Here is a 22,413-nt window from a genome sequence, read left to right on the forward strand (position 1 = left end):
GGGAGGGACTTGCAGATGGAGACTTTTTGGAGAAAAACAAGCCGGATATTACCACCGCTCCCTTTTTGTGTGGCCTTTTAGTGGCTTGAAGGAGCTACTTTGCTGGTGACCACAAAGCCCCCAAAGTGAAGTGGGAGTGGGAGGAGGGAGAATGGAAGAGAAAAACAGGATTTTAGGGTCTGAAGGGAAGCGGTAACCCCTTACCTCAGCTTCCCCCCGAGTGAGGTATAAGGGCACCTCTGAGATGGCTGCTTACTCTGACTAACAGGCTGCCTCCTGAGAAAGCCTGTCCCGTCCTTGGTCAGACCGGCAAGCCTTTAGAAAATGAGCTTGTTTGGGGGTGAAATCATTCTCTTTAAAACTGCACTCCCTGGTTTTCTGTCATTTGAGAAGATTCTAGGCCAAATCCATTTTCTTTCACTTAGCAGTGCTTTGAATATTTAAAGAAAGTCCTCATGACTCACCTTATTTTTCTTCTGTGAATTAAATCTCCCCATTTCCTTAGCCATCCTTAAAAAATATGTATTCCAAACACAGAATACCCTTCTCTTGTGCACACTGCAGTTTTCTACGTTTTCCTTCTCCTACCCTATAGGGTAGAGGGCACCCACCTATGTGTGGTTCCCAGAATGAGAACTCTCGGTTACATAGAGTCAAGACTTAAGTGGTGAGTTTTATGATTGCTTCACTCAGTGAGATGAGAAACAAGACCCTCATTTGTGGATGTGGCTGCCTAGGCGATGCCCGATTAGTGACCCCAAGGTGCCCTCTGGCACACCTGAGCCTTGAGTTCGCATAGAAGTAACCCTTTGGGAGATTTCAAGTATTTCCAGCCCTGATGGCAACTCTAAGAGAATGAGAATTACCCCATGTTCTCAACAAAATCTAAGGACTTTGCCAGCATCTCCCTACTCCTGAAAGCCCAGGCCAAACATCCAACTGGTGGCTTAAATGGCACATTGACTTGCTCTACATCCTCATCCTGGTTCCTCCAGACAAGAGCAATCACAGGTTCCCCGGCTCCCAGAGCTTTCCACCCCTTTCTGAGCTAACATGGCTCCAGCAAGGGCTCAGCAGACACAGAACACAAAATCTAGCCCCGGGGGCTTATAAAAGAGTGAAGGAGACACAGAAGGCTGAAATCACTTCCTAGCATTTCCTTTCATCCTTTCCTGCGGAGTCTGCTGCACAGAAATCCCCCCTTTCCTGTGAGTCCCCCATCCCAGAACCACTGAGGGCCCTTGATCTTGTTAGTAATTATGCAGCAGAGCACTGGATGGGGCACTGAACATGCACATGACAGTGCCTGCCTAGCCACTTACATCCCAGATGGCAAAGCACAGGGCATAGCCACCGAGGTCTAGAGCGGGAGAGGTGTTACCCTAGCAGTAGTTTATAGGAGAGGAGCAGGTTTAGAGAAATGAGAGAAGGGCCCAAAGCTCCACAGGGAGGTAGGCACAGGATTAGGGCTGAAATCCAGTTCTCTTGACTTCCATCCAAACGCCCTTTAATCCAGGGTGTGTAAAATCAGACATGTTAGTCTGTATTTATATTCATATATGTATGTGTATGCATAGGTATGTGAATTGTTCATTTGTAGAAGGGTTCGTGTCACCCACGTGCTCTCGTTTGATTCTCACAATAACCCCATCTGACGGGTAAGGGAGCTGAGGTTTGATTACATAGATAAATGGAGGCAACTGGATCCATATCCAGGCCCTCTGACTCTAGCTGCCTCTTCTTCCAATTAAGTGACACTGTTATTTGATCTCAGTAGGTACTACCAGATCCCTCTTCAGGCCCCCTGTGGAATGGAACTCTCTTTAACTCTGTTCCCCTCCGATATTCTCAACAAAGCCACAACACACCTCCTCAGCAGTGTGGTGACAAGGTGAGGAACAAGACAGCATAACTGCAAGATACAACACATTGGTAGCTAGTGAGAGTCACTTGAGCCACACTTAAGGACAGGTATAGGCAGGACAGGAGCCGAGGTGTGGCCTGGGTCAAACATCAGAGGAGAAATCCTAGAGGAGGGATAAAAATGGAGTAAACAGGGTTGAAGTGCCCTTGGTTGGTGGGGAAACAAGTTCATAAAATGATGCCACCCTCTAACTACCATCACCTCATGTTTCATGGCTTTGCATTTATGCAATTTTTATCCCATCTTTTTATCATAATCTTAACAAATCCTTATCCACACATTATCCTAAAAATCTCAGAAGACCCCACGTTTGAAGAACATCTTAGAGCAGTTGTTCTCATCTTCTTCGCCAGGCAGCTAGAGTCCTGAGCTGAGGAACAGCAAGGCAATGGACATGTACTGAGCATTTGCTATGTGTCAGGAACTTTACATAGATAACCTCACGTACTCCTCTGCACATGGGAGGTTGTGCAGATGAGAAAACTGAGATTCATAGAGATTGTGTAACTTGTCTCAGATACACAGCCAGGGCAGGGATTGAGAGCTCAGCCTGTTAGACTAAGGCGGTTGGTCAGTTCCCTCCACGTAGTACACGTGATCTTCCTGATACTGGGCAGGCTCAGCTCCTAACCTCTTTGGCTCCAGAGAACCCTCAACTATCACAACTGCTGCTGAGGAGTGAGCCCCTCTGCCAGAGTTGGCAGGTCACTATTGGATGGCAGTGGGAGACCAGCATACTCACAGTCCTTAGACAAACAGACTCAGGATGAGAACTGGAGAGCTGGAAGGCATCTTACCAAATGTACAACAGCCCTCGAATTTTGTAGATGAGGAAAATGAGGGCCAAGGGTGAGGACTAAAGGATTTGTCCAGGTCAAATGATTATTTAGCAAAGCTGGGACCAGACCTGGGCACCCTGTCTAGGATGAAGACCAGGAATTCAGCTGGTCACGAACTACCAGGAAGCAGAGAGAGAGGATCAACTGCTCAACAGAGTTCTCCAAATACAGGTAGGATTGAGAGGAAAGAAAAGTAGACAGAGTGTATAAGAAGCCAGAAAAAAGAGTCAGTATGTGAATCAATACTGAAAATTACAGATCTAGGGTGGGCTACCGAGCCTCAGTAAGTGGCTCCCCAGACTGTGTTTTGTTCCCGTCGCACAGACAGTTGGAAGCCAAGCGCCAGCCACCACGGCCACAGTGGAACGGTGGGCAATCAGCGCAAATAGTTGTGGGCGGCTGTGGGAGTGCAAGCCACCTGCTCCAAGTTTACAGCTTTGTTAAACTTGGTAAACATTAAAAATGGAATGGGAATGCGCCCAGTCTGCACAACATCCCACGTCCTTCCTGGGAGGCCTTATTCAGGGAGCTGGGGTGGCCTCGCCCGTGGCCAAGCCCATTGCTGCTTTCTGGTGGTTAAGGGCAGTGCTGCCAACAGTCTCTCCTAGAGACTGAGGGAGGCAGAGAGTATCTCAGAGTCATGTATTTATAGGGTTTGCAGGGGCCACAAAGCCCCCAGAATGTAATTTCTCTCCTAATGTTCAGATAAGGAAACTGAGATCCCAAGAGGTGATATGCCTACAGTTACAAAGTTAGGGGCAGATCTGACTCCTTCTCTCTGAACTTGGGATCCTTTGTCCAGTGTTCCCTCCTAGCCCCAGAAGGTTTGTAGATGATGACAAAACAGTGAGTTAAAGCATTGAGGAATATGTTATACAGTTACATTTTACAGCTGAAAGGGACACGGTTCTTAACGCTAGTGTTTTGGGTTGTCACGGGACTAGGGGGTGGTATTGGCACTTAGTGGACAGGGACCAAGGATGCAAAACAGCTTGAAATGTGACCATTCTGCATAATGAAGAACTGTCTTGCCCAGATAGCCAGAGTGCCCTGGCTGAGAAATATTTTGTCCACCATTTGACTTTACAGTTGAGGTATTTAGGCCTAGAGACAGGGAGGTGCTTGACCAAAGTCTCAAAGGGAGTCAGCAGTCTCCTGACTCCATCCCACTGAGCCCCTGCGTGACTTAACAGCAACCCCAGTGCTCTTCGCAAAGGAGCTACTCCAGCCCCCTCCCCAACCAGCTCCTGTCGCGCTTGCTCCTATTTCCAGGTTGGCACTTACTTGGACTGAAGGCCCTCCTGTCCATGAGGCTGTAGCAGATACTGGTGTACAAGCTTGTCCCTGAGTGTCCCTGCCAGTTTGATTTTCTTTCTTGATCTGTGCAGGTTGATGATAAAAAGTGTAATGGATCCTCGAACATAGTTGTGGCTGAGATCAGGAGAGAGAGAAAGTAGGAAAAGATGGAAACAAAGTGGTCAGTTAGATGCTTCTAAGTAATTTATAGACAGCATGAAACAGGACTACCTCAGGAAAAGGCACTTATTTTATGGTTCTTGGCCACACTAGATCTTGGAAGACAGGCCTTGTTATTGTGGTTTCCTGCAAAGAAGATACCCACTTCCCACCATGCGCTTTTTCTTTTTGTTTAAATGTATTGTGATGATTTTAGAAAACAAAGTATCTTTTTCTGAGTGTGGAATTAAAACAGTGATTTCAAAACAAGGAAAAATATAGAGAAACACAAAGAAGAAAAAGAAAATCCCTCCACAATTTAAGTATCTTGAGGTATGATAACATTTTGGTTATATCCTTCCAGTATTTTTTAGTTTATTTATTTGAGAAATATTTACTGAGTACTTTGATACATATGCATATATTTCTCAGTTTTTATGTAATTGGGATCACATTATTCACACAAATTCTTCAGTTCATGAACATCTTAAATATGTTCCCATGTTATTATGATATATTTCTCTACTTACATAAGAAGGCTATAGTCTTCAATAATAGGAACAGTTTGTTTAACTAACCTCCTACTTTTGGGGGTTTTCAATGTTTGCCATATAAATTATATGATGAAGGATTTCACTGTACATAAACGTTTTGTACATCATGATTATTTCTGATGCATAAAGTCCTGGATGTTGGAAACATTAGGTCAAGGGGCATAATATATATTGTATGATTCCTCACCAAATCTTCTGGTTCATTCCCAGTGGTGCCCTTCCCTGTAGGAAGAGTTTATGTCCCTGTTCTATTAAACCCTCAAGTGATCACATGATTGGCTTTAACCAATGAAATGTGACTGGACATGTTAAAACCTCTGGGCAGAACCTTTAAGAGAGAGCCTCTGTTTTACTACTTCTGTTCTCCCTCTGCCAGATGACAGAGGCTGCTCTATTGATCTGCATCCTGGAATGAAGATGATATAGAGCAGAGCTACAGCTGAGCCCTGACAGACAAGCAGCCTAAATGAGAAATATATTTTCTTATTGAAAGTCATGGAGATTTGGAGGTTCCTTATCATAACATAACCTTGCCTATCCTGACTGATACACACATTTTGATAATTTTGATATTAACTCTAGAAAGCTTGTGCCAGTTTGCTCAGAGCAGCTATGTATAAGAGTGCCCATTTCCTCATACTGGTAAGAACACTGGATTTCACCTTTTAAAATATCTTTCTTAACCTGAGAGTGTTAATGGGATTTCAATGTTGTATTAATTTGTATTTTTATAAAATTCATACTAGGTGCATCATTTTTTTCATTTGCCTGTTTGTTTCATTTCTTCTTTTGTAAGTTGACCATGTCCTTTGCCTTTCTATTGATTTATAAAAACTATTTATTTATTAAAGATAGTGATCATTTGTCTGCATGTATGTTGCAAAATTTCCCCCAGTTTTCTTTGATCAATTCAGTTTGTTTACCTTGTACTTGGATGTATTAACGTTAAAACTTTAATGTAGTCAAATTTATTGAACTTTTTGATTTCTGCTTTTGGCCTTTTTCCTACCCCAAGGTTATAAAACTATTCACCATTTTGTAATCCTTTTAAAGCAGCGCAGGATGTTCAGAACTATATGCCTACATGCAAGAGCCTTTCAGCACGTATCAACAAAACTGTAATGATTTCCTTTTCTCTTGTAGGAAAATAGACTTTGTTTCTAAGGGTTCCCTTAGGACCCCATCTGGATGGGTTAATGAGAGGAAACAGAAAAAAATGACCCAGTCCTGCCTTCAAAAGAGGAGTTCAGAGAAACTCGAAGTCAGCTTTGCCCAGAGGAAAATACCATTCCTTGCAGAAACAGCACCCCTTAGCCTCTGTGGGTCACTCATCTCTGCTTCTAAAGGTGCTATTAAGATTTGGGTAACCAAGGACAGGTCAATATGATAACTTGGGTTTTTAAAAAAATTACAGCTTCCAGGGTTCATCCATGGAGATTTTGGTTCAATTTATTTCTGAGTTGGGCCTGGGAATCTGCTTTTTTTTCTTTCTCTCTTTTAATCTCTCTGGGATATTTGGTATATGCGTTGGGTTTGGGAACCACTACCTAGAGCAATACATTAGGTTATGAGATGACTTCCTAAAGTAATGTCCTCCTGGCTGTGTGTCAGATGATTTTTTTTGCATTTGTAGGAGGATACATTATTATATTCAGTGGCTTTGGATGCCTGAATTGATATTCTGATAAATTATTAAATGACTCTTTCATCTGGTTCCTTGTCCTCATCCTTCTCAATCCCCTGAAGCTAGCTTTTGGAACCCAGTGAGTTAGGTTAGAAGAGAATGCCGGTTTATCTGAGCAGACTGTGTCCCCAGAACTCTGAAGAAAGATGCTGCTGAGTCAGTGTTTGCAATCCTTAAAGAATGCTGACTGTAGCCCATCGGTGGGCTTTAAGCTTAGCTGAGCTCTGTGCAGAATTGAGGAAGATATTAACTAGAGGTAGTCTGGGCTTCAGAGTGTGAGCAAAAGTATGCATGTGTGTGTACCAATTTTGCTGGACTGTGGTAAACCCTTTTGCTAACTACCCTCAAATACCCTTCTTGAAGGCCAACGGTGGAGAAGACAGCTGCATGCTTTTCTGAGTTTCTCCTCTGCAGAGCTGGGAAGAATGAGCCCTTGGAGACTGTGGAGAATGGTGAGATGTGGGGAAATGGTGGGTAGGAGGGAGACCTGAAATTACCGCAGGGAAAGCAGTCTTCTCATGCTGCTTGGCAATGGTCTGATTTCCACTTGCATCGCTCGCCTGGGGGAGACAAACCAGTAGTGGAAGGCAGCCCTGAGGCCAACTGTGCCGGGGCTCCTACTGGACTCAGGGAACCTCCTCAGGCAGGAACTGGCACTGAGACTGCCTGAGCCATCCCTTTCCCTGCTTGGCTGATGGGCAAGGATGTTAAGCAGAGGACTTTTGGCTGCGAAGACACATTCTTGGATGGGGAGTGCAGCACTAACCTGAAAGTACAGAGCTGAAGAAGGAGATTCCTGAAGAATGAATATTCTCTGCCCACAGAAAAATAATCTCGTAGGAGTCTCTGTTCCCTAAGAAAATGGGGCCTGACTGAAGGTGTGGACTGCAGACGGTTGCTGCCCTTCTGATGCTGTCAAGTCCAGGTGGCTTGTGGTTCTCTTAATGAATGCCCCTCTCTGTCTGGTAGAATACCTTCTGCCCCATGTCTCACTCATGGTGAGACTTTTCCACCAGCAGAGAGTCCACGTATCTGGAGCTCATCTTTCTGGCTATTCTTTTGCTCCCTGACTTCTTCTCTGTGCTGCCACAGGAGGAGAGTGGGGCAAGGAAGGAACTGGAAGATCCTGGGTGTAAGAAGTGGGGGGTGCATCTTGGCTTCCAGATAAAAACAGTCACTGTTCTAGAAATGTCCCCAGTGAAGATGGAGGACTAGGAAAGGGAAGGGAAGACAATGCTTTGGAGCCCATGGTCATTCTCAGTGCAAGTCAATATTTGAAAACTGGGTTGGTCCATTGTCTTCAAATCTAATTCAAAGTTCTTGGGTTCGGCGAAAGTCAGGCCATGTTTTGCCAAACATTTTTTCCCCTAATTTCAAAGCCCCTGTGTATTTTAAGGGAAATTTAATCCACATGTTTCTGATTCATTTACACTTAACTCATCAAAATATTGTTTTGTAAGAGCCATTTGATGTCCAAGAAGCCTCAGGAACCTTTTTTTATGAGTCTTTAAAAAAACTTCTTCTGAAAAACAGGAAGTCATGTTTTTCCAATAATAAATGAACTTGAACCCCAAAAGGCTCAATTTTGCTTCAATATCCACCAGGTTCCAACTGGTTCTGAACTTGGCTAAAGACCTCGGCTTTTCCTCCGAAACATACATTGTCTCAGCAGAATAGTTCATAAAGAAGAAGGTTTCCCAACCCAAACTTACTTATTCTCTGAACAAGAAGACCCAGGGTGAGAACTGCCATGATGCCAGGGACCTAATTTGTTAATTCTAGAACAGAAAGCAGAGAAGCACCTGCTGGTGTTGGTATGAGTATCTAACTTTTTATCCTAACTCAGTCATAAAAGGCAAAGCTCTAACAGTCAGAAACAACCCACAATGTGAAAGAGTGCCGTGAGAGGCAGTGAGGCATCCAAGCAGAGGCTGCATGACTGTCAGGGAGACTGTAAAAGGAATTTCTGTGTTGTGTAAGACAGTAGGCCAAAAGATCTCTGATGGTTCTTTCCAAATGTAAAATCTTTTACAGTATTAATGTTGTTATTATAGGGGTGATAACATAGAACCTTTGGAATTCAATATGATAAGAGAAATGTAAATATCTGACAAGATGCTTGGCCCATAGCAAGTGCTCACTATACACCAGAGTGCAGGGGTTGTTTTAATAGACAGTTTCTTTGGGTTGTTCTACTGGTGAGTGTATACTTTCTCACCCAATCCCTGTTTTGACCAAGGATGTATATTTTCAGAGTATTGGTCAAGATTGAATAGTGTAAAGCCAGTGTGCCCCACTCTGGGACATAACTTGTTTGAGGTCTCATGCTAGTGAAGGACAGAATTCTGAACTACTCTTCCACACCACCTCCTTCTGGCTGATGTGATATGAAAGGGGAAGACAGAACTGCAAAGCATCAGTGGTGCCCTGATGCTCTATTTCTGCATTCATTCATCAAACAGTCACTGAGCCCTCCTTAAGCCAGTCACTATGTCAGACACCAAGAATACAAAAATGAATGAGACACTGGCCCTGAGTTCATGGTATGCTCAGAATATGAGTGACAACTTTCCATAAGAATGTCAAAGAATGTCAGGATGAACTCTGGGGTGAGACTATGAGGAGCCCTCTGTGAGGACATCCAAGGCCTGCTAAGCCCATGGCTAAAGACATTTTTTCCCTGGGTCCTCAGACTAGTAGTATAAAAGCCACAAACTGATGTGCTTCCCAACAGAGACAAAAGGTGCCAAGAGTAATTTTTCTCTCTTGAAGTTGGGGGTCCACCTTTTGGGTGGTTATCTCAGGACAAGGGCAGAGACAAGGAATACAGTATTTCCTTGTGTGGTGATCAGATAACTCCAGCCAAGGCCATAAAGCAGTCACTCTCTGTCAGGTATTGGTTTGAGCTTCCTGTTGAGCAAAAGGGACGTTGAAAGCCTCTGGCCTCTGCCCAAACCAGCCTCCTCTCCTCCACAATAGGCACTTGTATCTACAGACAAGACAACTGGCCTCTGGCCCTCCTATGCTCAGAGTGATTCTTTGAAAACTCTTATCATGATAAATTAACTGGCTTGGCTCCTCTCTCATCAAGGAAGGGGAAGGAGCCTATTGTAACCTGACCACTGGAGCTCTTTGTGCTCCCCACTGCCTGTGATTAGCCCCTGATAGGCCCACCGGAATGAAGGTCTGGCTGGAGGCACTTGCTTCCTTCCCACTCCCCACCCTCCAGGGCTTCTCTGAATTAAGAGAAGGAATTCTCTTCTCCAGAGCCACCTACCCTGCTCCTTCAACAGGAAATGATGTAAGAAAGCCATATTTGGTTGGCATTTTGTTTTAGACTCAATTTTAAGTTTTTACCCTTTGATCTTCATGTTTTAAAATATTTTATCTGCCAAGCTTTACTTATTTACTGATAATTATTTTTCCTGTTTGTTCAATGACAACTCCAGTGACAACCAGAGCTTCAGATCAAAAAGAGAAGGATAACCATACATTTCCATGTTGATTATTCTAAGTCTAGCCCCCTAAAAAAAGGAAGCCTAGATTTTATTTAACCTTTAAATGTTAAAATAGCTGAAAAGATTTTTCAAATACTGAAAATGGCTCTAAAGCTAGCATGACTACTTTTGGGTGCTCACAGCTGGGGACGCGCTGGCCTCTGGTGAGGTTTCCGGTGGCAGAGCTCTCAGCATGCACCTTAGAGACAGACTTAGTTCCTCAAGCCCTGTTGGTGGGTCACAGGAATGGATTTTGTATCTCCAGCCTTTGTTCGGGTGTAGGCACACAGCAAAGCTGCATGGTCATTACATCAACTGTCACCAAGAAATGCTCAGTAAAAATTTGTTGGATGAAGCAAATGAAAAAAAATGCCATGTATTTTTATGAATACATTTTCTAAGTATGAGAAAGGGGGTTTACTTGGAGAAGAAGTTCTTATCAGAGATAATTTAAAACGTGCAAAGAGCAGACTTAGTAATTCCAGAAGCAGTTTTCAGTAAGTCTTAAAGGGGTTCCAAATAGTACAGAATTCTAAGAGGGACAGGAAACCTGAAGACCCCTGGGCTTGGCTTTCTAGGACATCTCTCTGAAGACTTACTTGTGGCGGTTTGTGCAGTGAGCGTAAATCCTTAGTTTGTCCCGGATCACTCGGCCTGGCCTTGGTTTCCGTTGCAGTCCAGCCACATGCACAGCCAAGACTTTGGGGCCGATCAGGCGCTTGTAAAGGAGAGAGAGCCAGTAGTCCTGAGAAGAACAGAGAAGCAGAGAGACAGAGAAAGAGGCATATTCAGGTGTTCTGAGTAACTGCACAAACACACAGGCCAGAGGCCACTTCTTACCAGGAATACAGTGAATCCCAATAATGAGGCCCTAACCCTATATACATGGTCACTCCAGTGAAGCACCACCCTGGGTGGATAATGAAGTGGGCACTTTTCAACTGATCAAATGGGGAAAGGTCAGTGGGGCAGACCCAGAGCAGCATACAAACAAGTGAATCAAGCTTTTCACATATGAATTAACCAGCTGGGGCCTTACATTTTTAACTTTCTTTTCCTGTGACTTCACTTTCATACTGGTTTATGATTCCTATTTAATTGCAGAATGGAGGATTTCCAATCTTTAGGACTGTGACCAATATTACAATCCAAAATGTCATCCTCCAAATACTGTCACTAAATACTGTTAGTGTGGTGGGAGGGAGATGAGGCTCCTCCAGACAGGAGACGGCAGTCCTGGATTCCAGAATCAAATATAAACAGAAGAATGTTTGCAAACCATGGTACTAATTCTTGGGCATCATCAATAATTCTAAACTGAAAAGAATGGGATGCTCTTTACCTTTCCAGGGCCCATTTGTAACTGATTAATATTCAATCTGTAACCCACACATGTATTTGAATTTACAAAAGCCTATTCACTACCAGTTTAATTTCTACTGCATTTGCTAATTATCCCATTTTGGCCTTATCAGTTTTGTATTTGATCTTATATCCTATTGTGGGGTAATGACTTTAGAGTTTGTAACTCACTGTGTAAAACAGAGCTTCCTAATTTGTTTAGGCTTCCCCCCCACTCCCCACCCCGACCCCAGTTCTGGAATTCAGTGAATATACTATTCAGTATATGCATGCTATTCAGGGCCTTAAATACATCAACCATGTCTTCTCAGTCTTCACCTTCCCAGGCAGAAGCCTCTTAATGATCTTTTGTTTTTTTGAATGGAGGCACATACAATAAAATGCACAACGTGTACAGCTCTTCTTGTGTGGTCATTTGTAACATCAGCAGCTTAAAAATGTCTGGTGAATTGCACAAATCAGAACAGTTAAAAAGCCCTCTGTCACCAGAATAGCTCAAAATCTGCCCTCAGTTGTGGGCTTGAAGAGTTGCTTAAACATTCACCTCAATTAATTTTAAGTAGCCTTGGGTAGCTGTTAAATATGGCTTCTTAATATTGAAAATGGCAAATATTTCATCATTATCAATCAAATAGATGGAAAAACCTTCATTGGTTCAATTTGCTCTTATTGACTATAATTTCTGTGTTTTTGATTTGAAATCATCTTTGTGAAGTGATTATCACAGTCACCCATATTTCTAATGGGATGCCCACCTTCTTATTGATTTGTAACATATCTTTTGATATTAGGGTCAGAATCCCCTGGAATGTATAAAGAGTAAACATTCTGTCCAAATTTATAGTTTGCTTTTTATCACTTTTTAAGATTTTTTTGCCATAGAGAATTAAAAAAATTTGTATAGGAACATATTCCAATCTTTTTTTAAAAAAATTTCTTCCTTGTTCTTAGTTCTTAGAAAGTCCTTCCTCACACAAGGATCAGACCAATCTTCACTGTTATTTTTTTCTAGCTCTTTTCATATTACCATTTAAAATTTTTACTTTTTAATTCATTGACAGTATTTTGGTGTGTGGTACTAACTTCATTATTTTTTTTAATGATTTACTAGCTACTATAGCATCATATAGTGAATGGCTTATGCTTAAGCTCATCTTTATCACATACTAAGTTTTATCTATATGCAAATATATAAAAATATGTCATATATTCTAATGTAGCATATGTAATATATACTATCACATTACACTATTTTATATAACACATATAATATGATATGTTATATAATATATATGTATATTATATACTATATAATATATATATAAATATATACCTGTCATATATACTATTTTATGACATGTATATCATGATATACTCATAAGAAATATTATAAATAATTCTGTATCTGGATTTTCTATTCTTTTCCACTGAACTCTCCATTTTTTATCAGTTTCATATCATTTTTATTATTAAAATTTATATTTTCATATCTAGAGATTCAAATCATTTCATTAGAATTTTTCTTCTTTGTTCAAACTTTTCCTTAATTAGTCATATCCATTTATTTTTCCAACTAAACTTTGAAATCATGTTTTTGCAGTGTTTGTTGTGGCAGAGAAGTTTGAAGCTAGCATGCATTTCATTCTATGTTTGGTTAGCCTGTTTGTTTTCTTTATATTTTGTTCTGCCAGGATGCTATAGGAGTCATGTTTTAGCCTGGATATTTGAACTTTTACCAGGAATGTGTCCATGTAGGTTTCTGCATTAATTTACTGGTATTTGGGAAGTACTTTTGATGAGAAAGACTAAGACCTTTCTTCAACCTATAAGCATTTTTTAAAATATAGCTTTGAATTCTTTCTTTCTGTTTGTTCCAATCTCCATTGTGGGAGTCTGTTAGATCTTCATCTTCAGTTCTGTGCATTTAGTCTCATCTTCTTTCTCATTGTTTTTTAGTCTTTTTGTTTTCTTTCTTCAAGGATGTCTTAAGTGTGTCTTCTACATTGCATATCTTTTTTCTTCAGGATCATTTCTGTCATTTACTAAGTCCAATGAGTATTTTAATTGTTATTACAATTTTAGTTTCTTTGCAGTTTTTGTCTCTTTTAGCTTACCTGATTGGCACTTATTTTTTTTTCATTTCATGTGTACTATGTCTCTATTTTCCATATACAGGAGACTCTATGTAACTCACATGACAGTGCTGAAGCATGAGAACCTGCCACCCACCTCAAATGCCGCCGTGACATGCACAGGGTTGCATCTAGTTATGTGACTCTTCTCTTCCCCACTTTTGTATTTCATTCCCTTGCTTCATATTTTAGTTTTGTCCATATATTTGCTCCTAAGCAACATATTGTTTGTTAGCTTTATAAAAGTGGTATCATGCTGTATACAATTTTCTGTGACTTACTTTTCTTAATTAACATTATGCTTCTAAGATTCATTCAGACTGTTACACATACTTACAGTTCATTTTTAATATTATATGATACTTCATTATGTGAACATCCTACAGTTTATTCATTCTTCTGATGATAGATATTTGGGTTGTATCCAGATTTTTGCGATTATGAACAATGTGGCTTTGAACATTCTTGTTCCTTGTTTCTCAAGACACAGGTGAAGAAATCCGGAGGTGTTACTCCAACTGTGATTGGAAACCAGCAGCAGCCTGAACATCTGGGTGCTTCTTAGAAGTGCAAATTCATGGACTTTACCCTAGACCTACTGAATAACAATCTTTAGGGGTGGGGCCCCCAAACTGTGTGTCTTTCCAGGTGACTGATGCTCCTTAAAGTCAGAGAGGCATTGTTCTAGAGTATATGCCCAAGGTGGAACTGCTGCGTCCTACACAAGTATACAGATATTCAACTTCCCAGGATAACACCAAACTGTTTTCTAAAGTGGTTCCAATTATTCCAACTTATCCTTCCTCTAGCAGTGTCTGTATGAGTCCCTTGGATCCATATCCTTTCCAACACCTGTTATGTTCACACTTCTTAATTTTTGCCAATCTAGTGGGCAGAAAATGTCCAGTTCTTTTTGTGTGTTAAGAATTCCTTATGTGTAGCTCATAAAGATATTTTATATTTTCTTTTAAAGTTCTTTCTTCTTTCATAGTTAAATCTAAATCAATCTAGAATTTATCTGGAGGTGTAGTGTGAGGTAGGTATCTAATTTTTAATTTTTCCATATGGATAATCAATTATACCCAAAAGGGATGCAAACTCAACAGTCCAAGCAGGTTTATTGTTAAACCGGAGAGGGAGCCCTCTGTCCTGGCCACCAGAACAAAGGAAAAGGTCTCTAAGAGGTCAAGAGGCTTTTTATGGCCAGGTTTTTGTCAGGCTCTTTGAGGGGAGGCGTCAGGGGAAAGGTGGGCTTGTGGCCTGCTGACGTGTCCTCTGGAGAATGCTTGTAGCCTAGGTAAGATGACACCTAGGTGTCTCTGAGATGGTGGATGGGGCTTATTTCAAAGGTGATACTCAGGTCCAGATTCTATCAATACCCACATCATTTATTAAATAGGCTCTCTTTTCTTTAGTGATCTGTGATATCTTCCGTGTCACATTTCCATGCACTCATGGGTTTGAATTCATGGGTTTGTTTCTGGGCTCTCCATTCTTTTTCTGTTCTGCACCAATACAGTACTGTTTAGTGAGCACTGTTTTATATATCTCTTGAAATCTGGTAAAACAGTTCCTCCTATCATATTCTTCAGAAATGGCTTTGCTAATCTTGGACCTTTACTCAGTCATAGACATTTCAAAATCAGATTATAAAGTATCTAAACAAAATCTGCTAGGCCTTGGAATTTCATGGAATTTTTAAGTTCAAATTAGGAGAATTTACATTTTTATGAAATTGAGTCTTCTTACCACCAATATGAAAGGACCTGAATAATAAACTTCTTCCAGTCAGGGAGAGTCTTTCTTCCCACCCTCCCTCCCTTCCTTCCTTTCTCACTGGCTTTTTTTGCTTTGAAAGTGAAAGGTCACAATCATATAACTTTTTTCTGTTAAGAAAGTATCCTAGATTTTTTACAATGAAAACAGATCTTGCAAGGGGAAAAAAACATGGAAACTTTTTCAGTTCAGGACTGAAATCAGAAAATATTTTATTTTTAGGAGTTTATTAACCATTTAGTAGTAAGCACAGCCATAATAATCATCCAGCATTAAGTCATAAACTCGCTCTGTTGGCAGATTCAGTGATTGTCTGTTGCTGGAGAAAGCACTTTCAAAGTGCTTCTACATCCTTTTCTCTCTGCCTGTCCTTTTGATATTCTTTGAAAACTATTTGTGATGCATCTTTCACTTCCATTTCTAAAAGTGTCCATTGATAGAGCTTTTACTTCCCTGCCGCCGCTCCCTTGAAGAATTCAAGTACAGTATGCCCTGGGAGAGGATGTGGTCTAGGCAATAGCTGTGTGTTTCTATGCTGTAGGCAAATGTTTGCTTTTTAAAAAAATATCTTCACACTTAACTAATATATATTGTTTAAGCATATATGTATTTGTAATAATATTTTGTATATAACTGTATAATCAATAGGTTGATAAACATAAGATTTAGGATAATGGTTGCCTTGAGTGGGGCAGGAGGAACCAGGGGACTGGGATAATGAGACAAGTTAGAGGTTAGTGGGAGGAATGTGCTAGTTTTGGGGTTGGGTGGTGGATTCACAGGTTGTATTATATTGCTTTAAAAGTAACAAGTAGGCATAGATCACCTTTTGGGAAAGTGTCAAATAATATGTTAAAAAGATAATAAAGAAAGCTTATATATGCATTTGTTTATCAGAGGTTCTTTTTTGACATCACTGATCCACCCTTAGGCTGGCATCTCTTTGAATTGTTTTACTCAAAGAGAGATGGGTTTATGGTGATTTGCTCTTAGTTAATCATGTCTTCCCTCAGGGGAATGGCGGTGCTTGGTTGGTAAGTCAGTTGATGGTAGGTTAAAAGCCAAAGTAAGTTTGACAATTGCATCTTACTTAGCTCTGTATACCACTTGACTCCTCTCTCACCCTTGTTCTTCTCTCAGTACCCTATTTATCCTACCTCTTTTTTAAAAACTCCCTCTTCCCTTTCTCACTGTCCTTATTTCTACTTAATGTAAGCAGTTCTCAGCAGAATCAAATTCTATTTCCTTCCTTTCTCCTACCCTGTCCCTCTTCCTCCTCTATCTTTTATTATACTATGAATACGTGCCACTTATATAATCACAAATAAAATACAAAAACTGATAGGGTTCCTGAATTCATTTCAAGAATGAAAAAAATACCTGATTCCTTAAGGAAAAGACTTGAAAAGGCAGAAAAATTTATGCATACAGCAGGAAAAAAATAATGCTCTTACATATCTAACAACAACAACACAAAGGCATTGATATGAAAGATGGAATATAAAGAGTTTTCAGACAATAAAAACCATCAAGAAGGAAGGCAAATATAATGACTTTTTATGTCAATACTTAAAAAAAATCCAAAGCAAGGAATGTGTTGCAATTTTCAAGGGACAAAGAGAGACACAGACATTCTTTAAGTGTATCAGAAGAAGAGGTTGAAGAAAAATAGTGTCCATTTATTAGTTGGAGAGGGAAAACTAATAACAGATGACACTGAAAAGACAGAGGTTTTAAATCTTTTCTTCTTTTTTAGTATTTGTCAAGAAGTCAATTGTTGTCTAAAGTTAGACAGTGCAGCATATGGAGTTAAATTGAACCAAAATAAATGGGAGAAGAGAAAGGAACTGACAGAGGGTTGCAGAATTTACTGGATTAATTGCTGAACCCTGTGTTCCTTGAGGTCTCAGACTACAAAGCCCAGGCCTGCTGGAGCCCCTTGCCTATGTAAGGTGCTAGAATTCAATTATGGTTTGTGTATTATGTTCAAGACTCCATGCTAGACATGAGAGAAACAGTGGTGAATAAGATAAATACAATTCTTGACATCATAAAGTTTATAATTTAGCAATAAAGAAAGTCCTTAAGCCATGGTACAATAGTTGAAAATCTAGCAACATCATCCATCACATCAACAAAAAGGACAAAAATCACATGACCATCTCAACAGATGCTGAAAAAGCATTTGATGAAATTCAACATCCATTCATGATAAAAACTCTCAACAAAATGGGTATAGAGGGTAAGTACCTCAACATAATAAAGGCCACATATGACAAACCCACAGCTAACATCATACTGTACAGTGAAAAGCTGAAAGCTTTTCCTCTGAGATTGGAAACAAGGATGCCCACTCTCACCACTTTTATTCAACATAATACTGGAGGTCCTAGCCACAGCAATCAGGCAACACAAAGAAATAAAAGGCACTCAGATTAGTAAGGAAGAAATTAAACTGTCACTCTTTGCAGATGACCTGGTATTTTATGTAAACCCTAAAGAATCCCCCCAAAACCACTAGACCTAATAATTGAATTCAGAAAAGTTGCAGGATACAAAATTAATATACAGAAATCTGTTGCATTCCTATATACTAATGATGAACTAGCAGAAAGAGAAATGAGGAAAACAACTCTATTTACAATTACACCAAAAAGAATAAAATACCTAGGAATAAACCTAACCAAGGAGGTGAAAGATGTATACCCTGAAAACTACATGACACTCATGAGAGAAATTAAAGAAGATGCCAGTAAATGGAAATACATCCTGTGCTCATGGATAGGAAGAATTAATATTGTCAAAATGGCCATCATGCCTAAAGCAATCTACAGATACAATGCAATCCCTTTCAAAATACCAACAGCATTATTCAATGAGCTAGAACAAATAGTTCTAAAATTTATATGGAAACACATGAGACCCCAAATAGCCAAACCAATACTGAGAAGGAAGAACAAAGCTGGGGGGATTATACTCCCCGACTTCAAGCTCTACTACAAAGCCACAGTAATCAATGCAATTTGGTACTGGCGCAAGAACAGACCCATAGATCAATGGAACAGAATAGAGAGCCCAGATATAAACTTACACAATTATGGCCAATTAATATACAATAAAGGAATCATGGATATACAATGGGAAATGACAGCCTCTTCAACAACCGGTGTTGGCAAAACTGGACAGCTGCATGTAAGAGAATAAAACTGGATTATTGTCTAACTCCATATACAAAAGTAAACTTGAAATGGATCAAAGATCTGAATGTAAGTCATGGAACCATAAAACTCTTAGAAGAAAACTTAGGCAAAAATCTCTTGAATATAAACATGAGCAACTTTTTCCTGAACACATCTCCTAGGGCAAGGGAAACAAAAGCAAAATGAACAAATAGGACTACATCAAACTTAAAAGCTTCTGTACAGCAAAGGACACCATCAGCAGAACAAAAAGGCATCCTACAGTATGGAAGAATATATTTGTAAAAGCCAATAAGGGGTTAACATCCAAAATACATAAAGAGCTCACAGGCCTCAACACCCAAAAAACAAATAACCTGATTAAAAAATTGGCAGAGAGTCTGAACAGATACTTCTCCAAAAAAGAAACTCAGATGGCCAACAGTCATATGAAAAGATGCTCCACATCACTAATTATCAGGGAAATGCAAATTAAAACCACAGGGAGATATCACCGCACACCAGTTAGGATGGCCAACATCCAAAAGACAAGAAACAGCAAATGCTGCTGAGGATGCAGAGAAAGGGGAACCTTCCTACACTGCTGGTGGGAATGTATATTAGTTTAAATGTTGTAGAAAGCAATACGGAGTTTTCTCAAAAAACTAAAAATAGAAATACCATTTGACCCAGGAATTCCACTCCTAGGAATTTACTCAAAGAAAACAATACCCCAGATTCAAAAAGACAGATGCACCCCTATGTTTATCACTGCACTATTTACAACAGCCAAGATATGGAAGCAACCTAACTGACCATCAGTAGATGAATGGATAAAGAAGAAGTGGTACATACACACAATGGAATAAACCATAAGAAGAAAACAAATCCTACCATTTGCAACAATGTGGATGGAGCTAGAGGGTATTATACTCAGTAAAATAAACCAGGCGGAGGAAGACAAGTACCAAATGATTTTTCTCATTTGTGGAGTATAACAACAAAGCAAAACTGAAGGAACAAAACAGCAGCAGACTTACAGACTCCAAGAAGGGACTAGCGGTTACCAAAGGGAAGAGGTTGGGGAGGGTGGGTGGGGAGGGAGGGAGAAGGGGATTAAAGGGCATTATAATTAGCACACAAAATACAGGCAGGTCACAGGGAAGGCAGTACAGCACAGGGAAGACAAGTAATGACTCTATAGCACCTTACTATGTTGATGGACAGTGACTGCAATGAGGTGGAGGAGGGACTTGATAATATGGGTGAATGTTGAAACCACAATGTTGCTCATGTGGGACCTTCATAAGATTACAGATCAATGATAATTTAATTTTAAAAAGTCCTTAAGCCAACGAATCAGGCAATTAATTTACTTTGATGGTGCTAATGGTGATGGGGGAATCTAGGAGACCATATAATAGAACCTGTGATATAGTCTGGGTAGGGCTTGGGGGTGGCGTCAGGAAAGGAGTTTCTTATGGAGTGAAATTTAAGATTTGAGGAAGAAAGGGGAGAGGATAGAAAGTGTTTTGGTCAAGAGAAGAGTTTTGGCAAAGGCTCTGAGATGGGAAGGAGTTTGGAATATCTGAGAATCTGAAAGCCAACCAATTCAGCTTGGACCTTAGCAAGTGAATACAAGATGAGGATGGTAGGGCCCATTCATGCAGACCTCAGGATTTTAGAATCTGTCTCCAAAATAAATGAGAAGCCATTACAGAATTTTAAGAGATAATGTGACATTATTCAATTAGCAAGTTGACCTTCACAGCTGCACAGATGATGGATTGGAGAAAACCATTTGGGAGGCTGGTTTAGAAGAAAAATGACTTGAGTTTGCTTAAGATGAGGAAGTTAAATTAGAGAGAAGAGAGGGATTTGAGAGATATTCTGGAGGTAAAATTGATCGTATCTGCTGATTGACTGGATATAGAGAATGAGCATGAAACTGGATTAGTAGTTTCCAAACTTTCGAATGCTCAAATTGTTAATTCCAGAGGATGGGGTGGCTGCTGGCAGCACAGTGATGGACACAGAGTATGACTTCTGTCCTCAGCCCCACTGCCTCCTAGCCTAGCCCCAGACCACAAAAGCTTAGTGAGATCGAGTTATGCAGGGATAAGTAAAGAGCAAACCTAAAAGAAAATGGAATCAGAATAATAGTAATAACTAACAAATGGGCATTGTCAAATCTTTCCCAATGTGCCCCTCAAATTTAGTTCTAAAGTTCCTTTTTGTCATTTTTAGTGCACATAAACCCAATGCATATTTTTGAAATGTTTCATCTTTACCCACTTATGTCACCCACTATGTCTCACATTTACAATTTCCATTAATCGAGAGCTGGACAAGGGAACATTTGCTTTGGAGAGTCAAGTTCCTTCAGCTATGCCCCTCTAAATGGGGCAAGAAGTCCACAGAACCAAGGGCCCATGCCTCTTTCTGGACCATGTTATGAGTTCTTGTGATCCTAGTATTCTCTTCTCTGATAGTCCCTACCTTGTAGTTTGGACCTGCATGGACCTCAACCTGGAGTCTGGCTTCTTAAGAGTGGACCATAGCTCTGGAGTTTGTTCCACTAGGCTGGAAAGATGGCAAGGGACAGCTGTGTCTGGAGGTGTGATCAGGGCATGGGCTTGTAGACTGGACTGCATGACCATGAGGACTTTAATGGGCCTAAGTACAGAACCAGGGATGAGAAGGAGGTGCTGGGCTGTGGCCATAGGCTCTGACTAACCATCTGAGGGCTGTGAGTACATTCTTTCATTCTACAAGCATTTCCTGAGCACATATTAGTGGCATGCAAGGCATTCTGTTCAGCCAGGGTGATACAAAGATGAACAAGACATCTTCCTGTCCTCAAGGAACTTGGTGGCCAAGACACATGTAAACAATTCTCTGTAAAATGCAGCTGACTAAAGTAAACACCACATGAGCGGGAACCACTTGAGTATTTTGGGAATTCAGAAGAGGAAATAATTATTTATGACTGGGGGTTTTGGGGCAGGCTTCACAGAGAAACAGAAGTGGAAAAGTAATTTGCTTACAGTTGAAAGATATATATTCAAATCCTGGAAAGTTATTTATTATCTCCAAACCTCAGTGTCCTCATAGGGGTTTAATGAGATAATTCAATCTGGAAGTATCTATCATAATGCCTGATATATAAAAGGATTTAATAAATATTGCTTTTTCTTCTCTTTATTCCTTGAAATATTTTTAGCTTCATGAAATTAGTTATATTCTAATATGTACACAGTTATGTTCCAAGTTGCCCCAAAATACAAACATAACTGGTGTGTGTGTGTGTGTGTGTGCATATGTTGGGAAGGTTAAAGATGGTTGGAAGGAAGTTCCTTTTCCTTGAGAGCGGAGCTGCCTTTTGCATGCCCAGCGCCTATGAACATAGATAATGGTATTCAATAAATGTTTGATTGGATGAATGTTCAAATGAAGACTCATCTCCTGAGGCTAATGAGAGGGCTTCCAGGGCTGAATGGGAGTGAAATTACAACTCTGCAAGGTTCAAAGGTCATTGTTTTCCTGACCACTGATTGGCTTTGCTGCAGAAGACTAAACCTGTGTAATCTTAATATTTTCTGTTCCTTGGAAGTACAGTTGTGCAGAAGGGTGACAGCAAAATTACCAGTATATTTCCTTCATGGAACCTCTCATCTGACTTCCAAAGTCACAAAAAAACCAATTATCTCTATTGGGTACAAATTCTACATCAACAGCCACACTTCATCTAGATATCTGACCTTAGAGAGCCAAGAAGAAATGAAGTAGAAGATCACGGTGGGTTTTTGCACAAGTGGCAGTATGCCAGAGCTCACATGGAAGGGGAACAACCCTGCTGCTCTGACTTCCTGCACAGAGAGGGGGCCGCAGGGCAGATCCAGAAAGTTTCCACGTGACTGAAGCATCTTTGGAAATACAAGAAGTTTTAATTTTCCCTGCTGCCCTCTCTAGAGGAAATGAAATCTCCTCCAATCCATTTTTTTCACCACC

At 40.4% G+C, this 22,413-nt stretch overlaps 1 protein-coding gene across 1 annotated transcript in view; it reads right to left on the reverse strand.

The window, feature by feature from the left end:
- HPSE2 (heparanase 2 (inactive)) overlaps nucleotides 1-22,413 on the reverse strand; it is a 678,034-nt gene that overhangs the window by 25,462 nt on the left and 630,159 nt on the right. The window contains exons 10-11 of the mRNA XM_036886477.2: nucleotides 10,553-10,698; nucleotides 4,048-4,194 (exon numbers count right to left, since the gene is read on the reverse strand). Coding sequence (XP_036742372.1) covers nucleotides 4,048-4,194; nucleotides 10,553-10,698 — 293 coding nt within the window. The remainder of the gene's footprint in view (nucleotides 1-4,047; nucleotides 4,195-10,552; nucleotides 10,699-22,413) is intronic.

Source organism: Manis pentadactyla, chromosome 8 (assembly GCF_030020395.1).
Source record: "Manis pentadactyla isolate mManPen7 chromosome 8, mManPen7.hap1, whole genome shotgun sequence".
NCBI lineage: Eukaryota > Metazoa > Chordata > Mammalia > Pholidota > Manidae > Manis > Manis pentadactyla.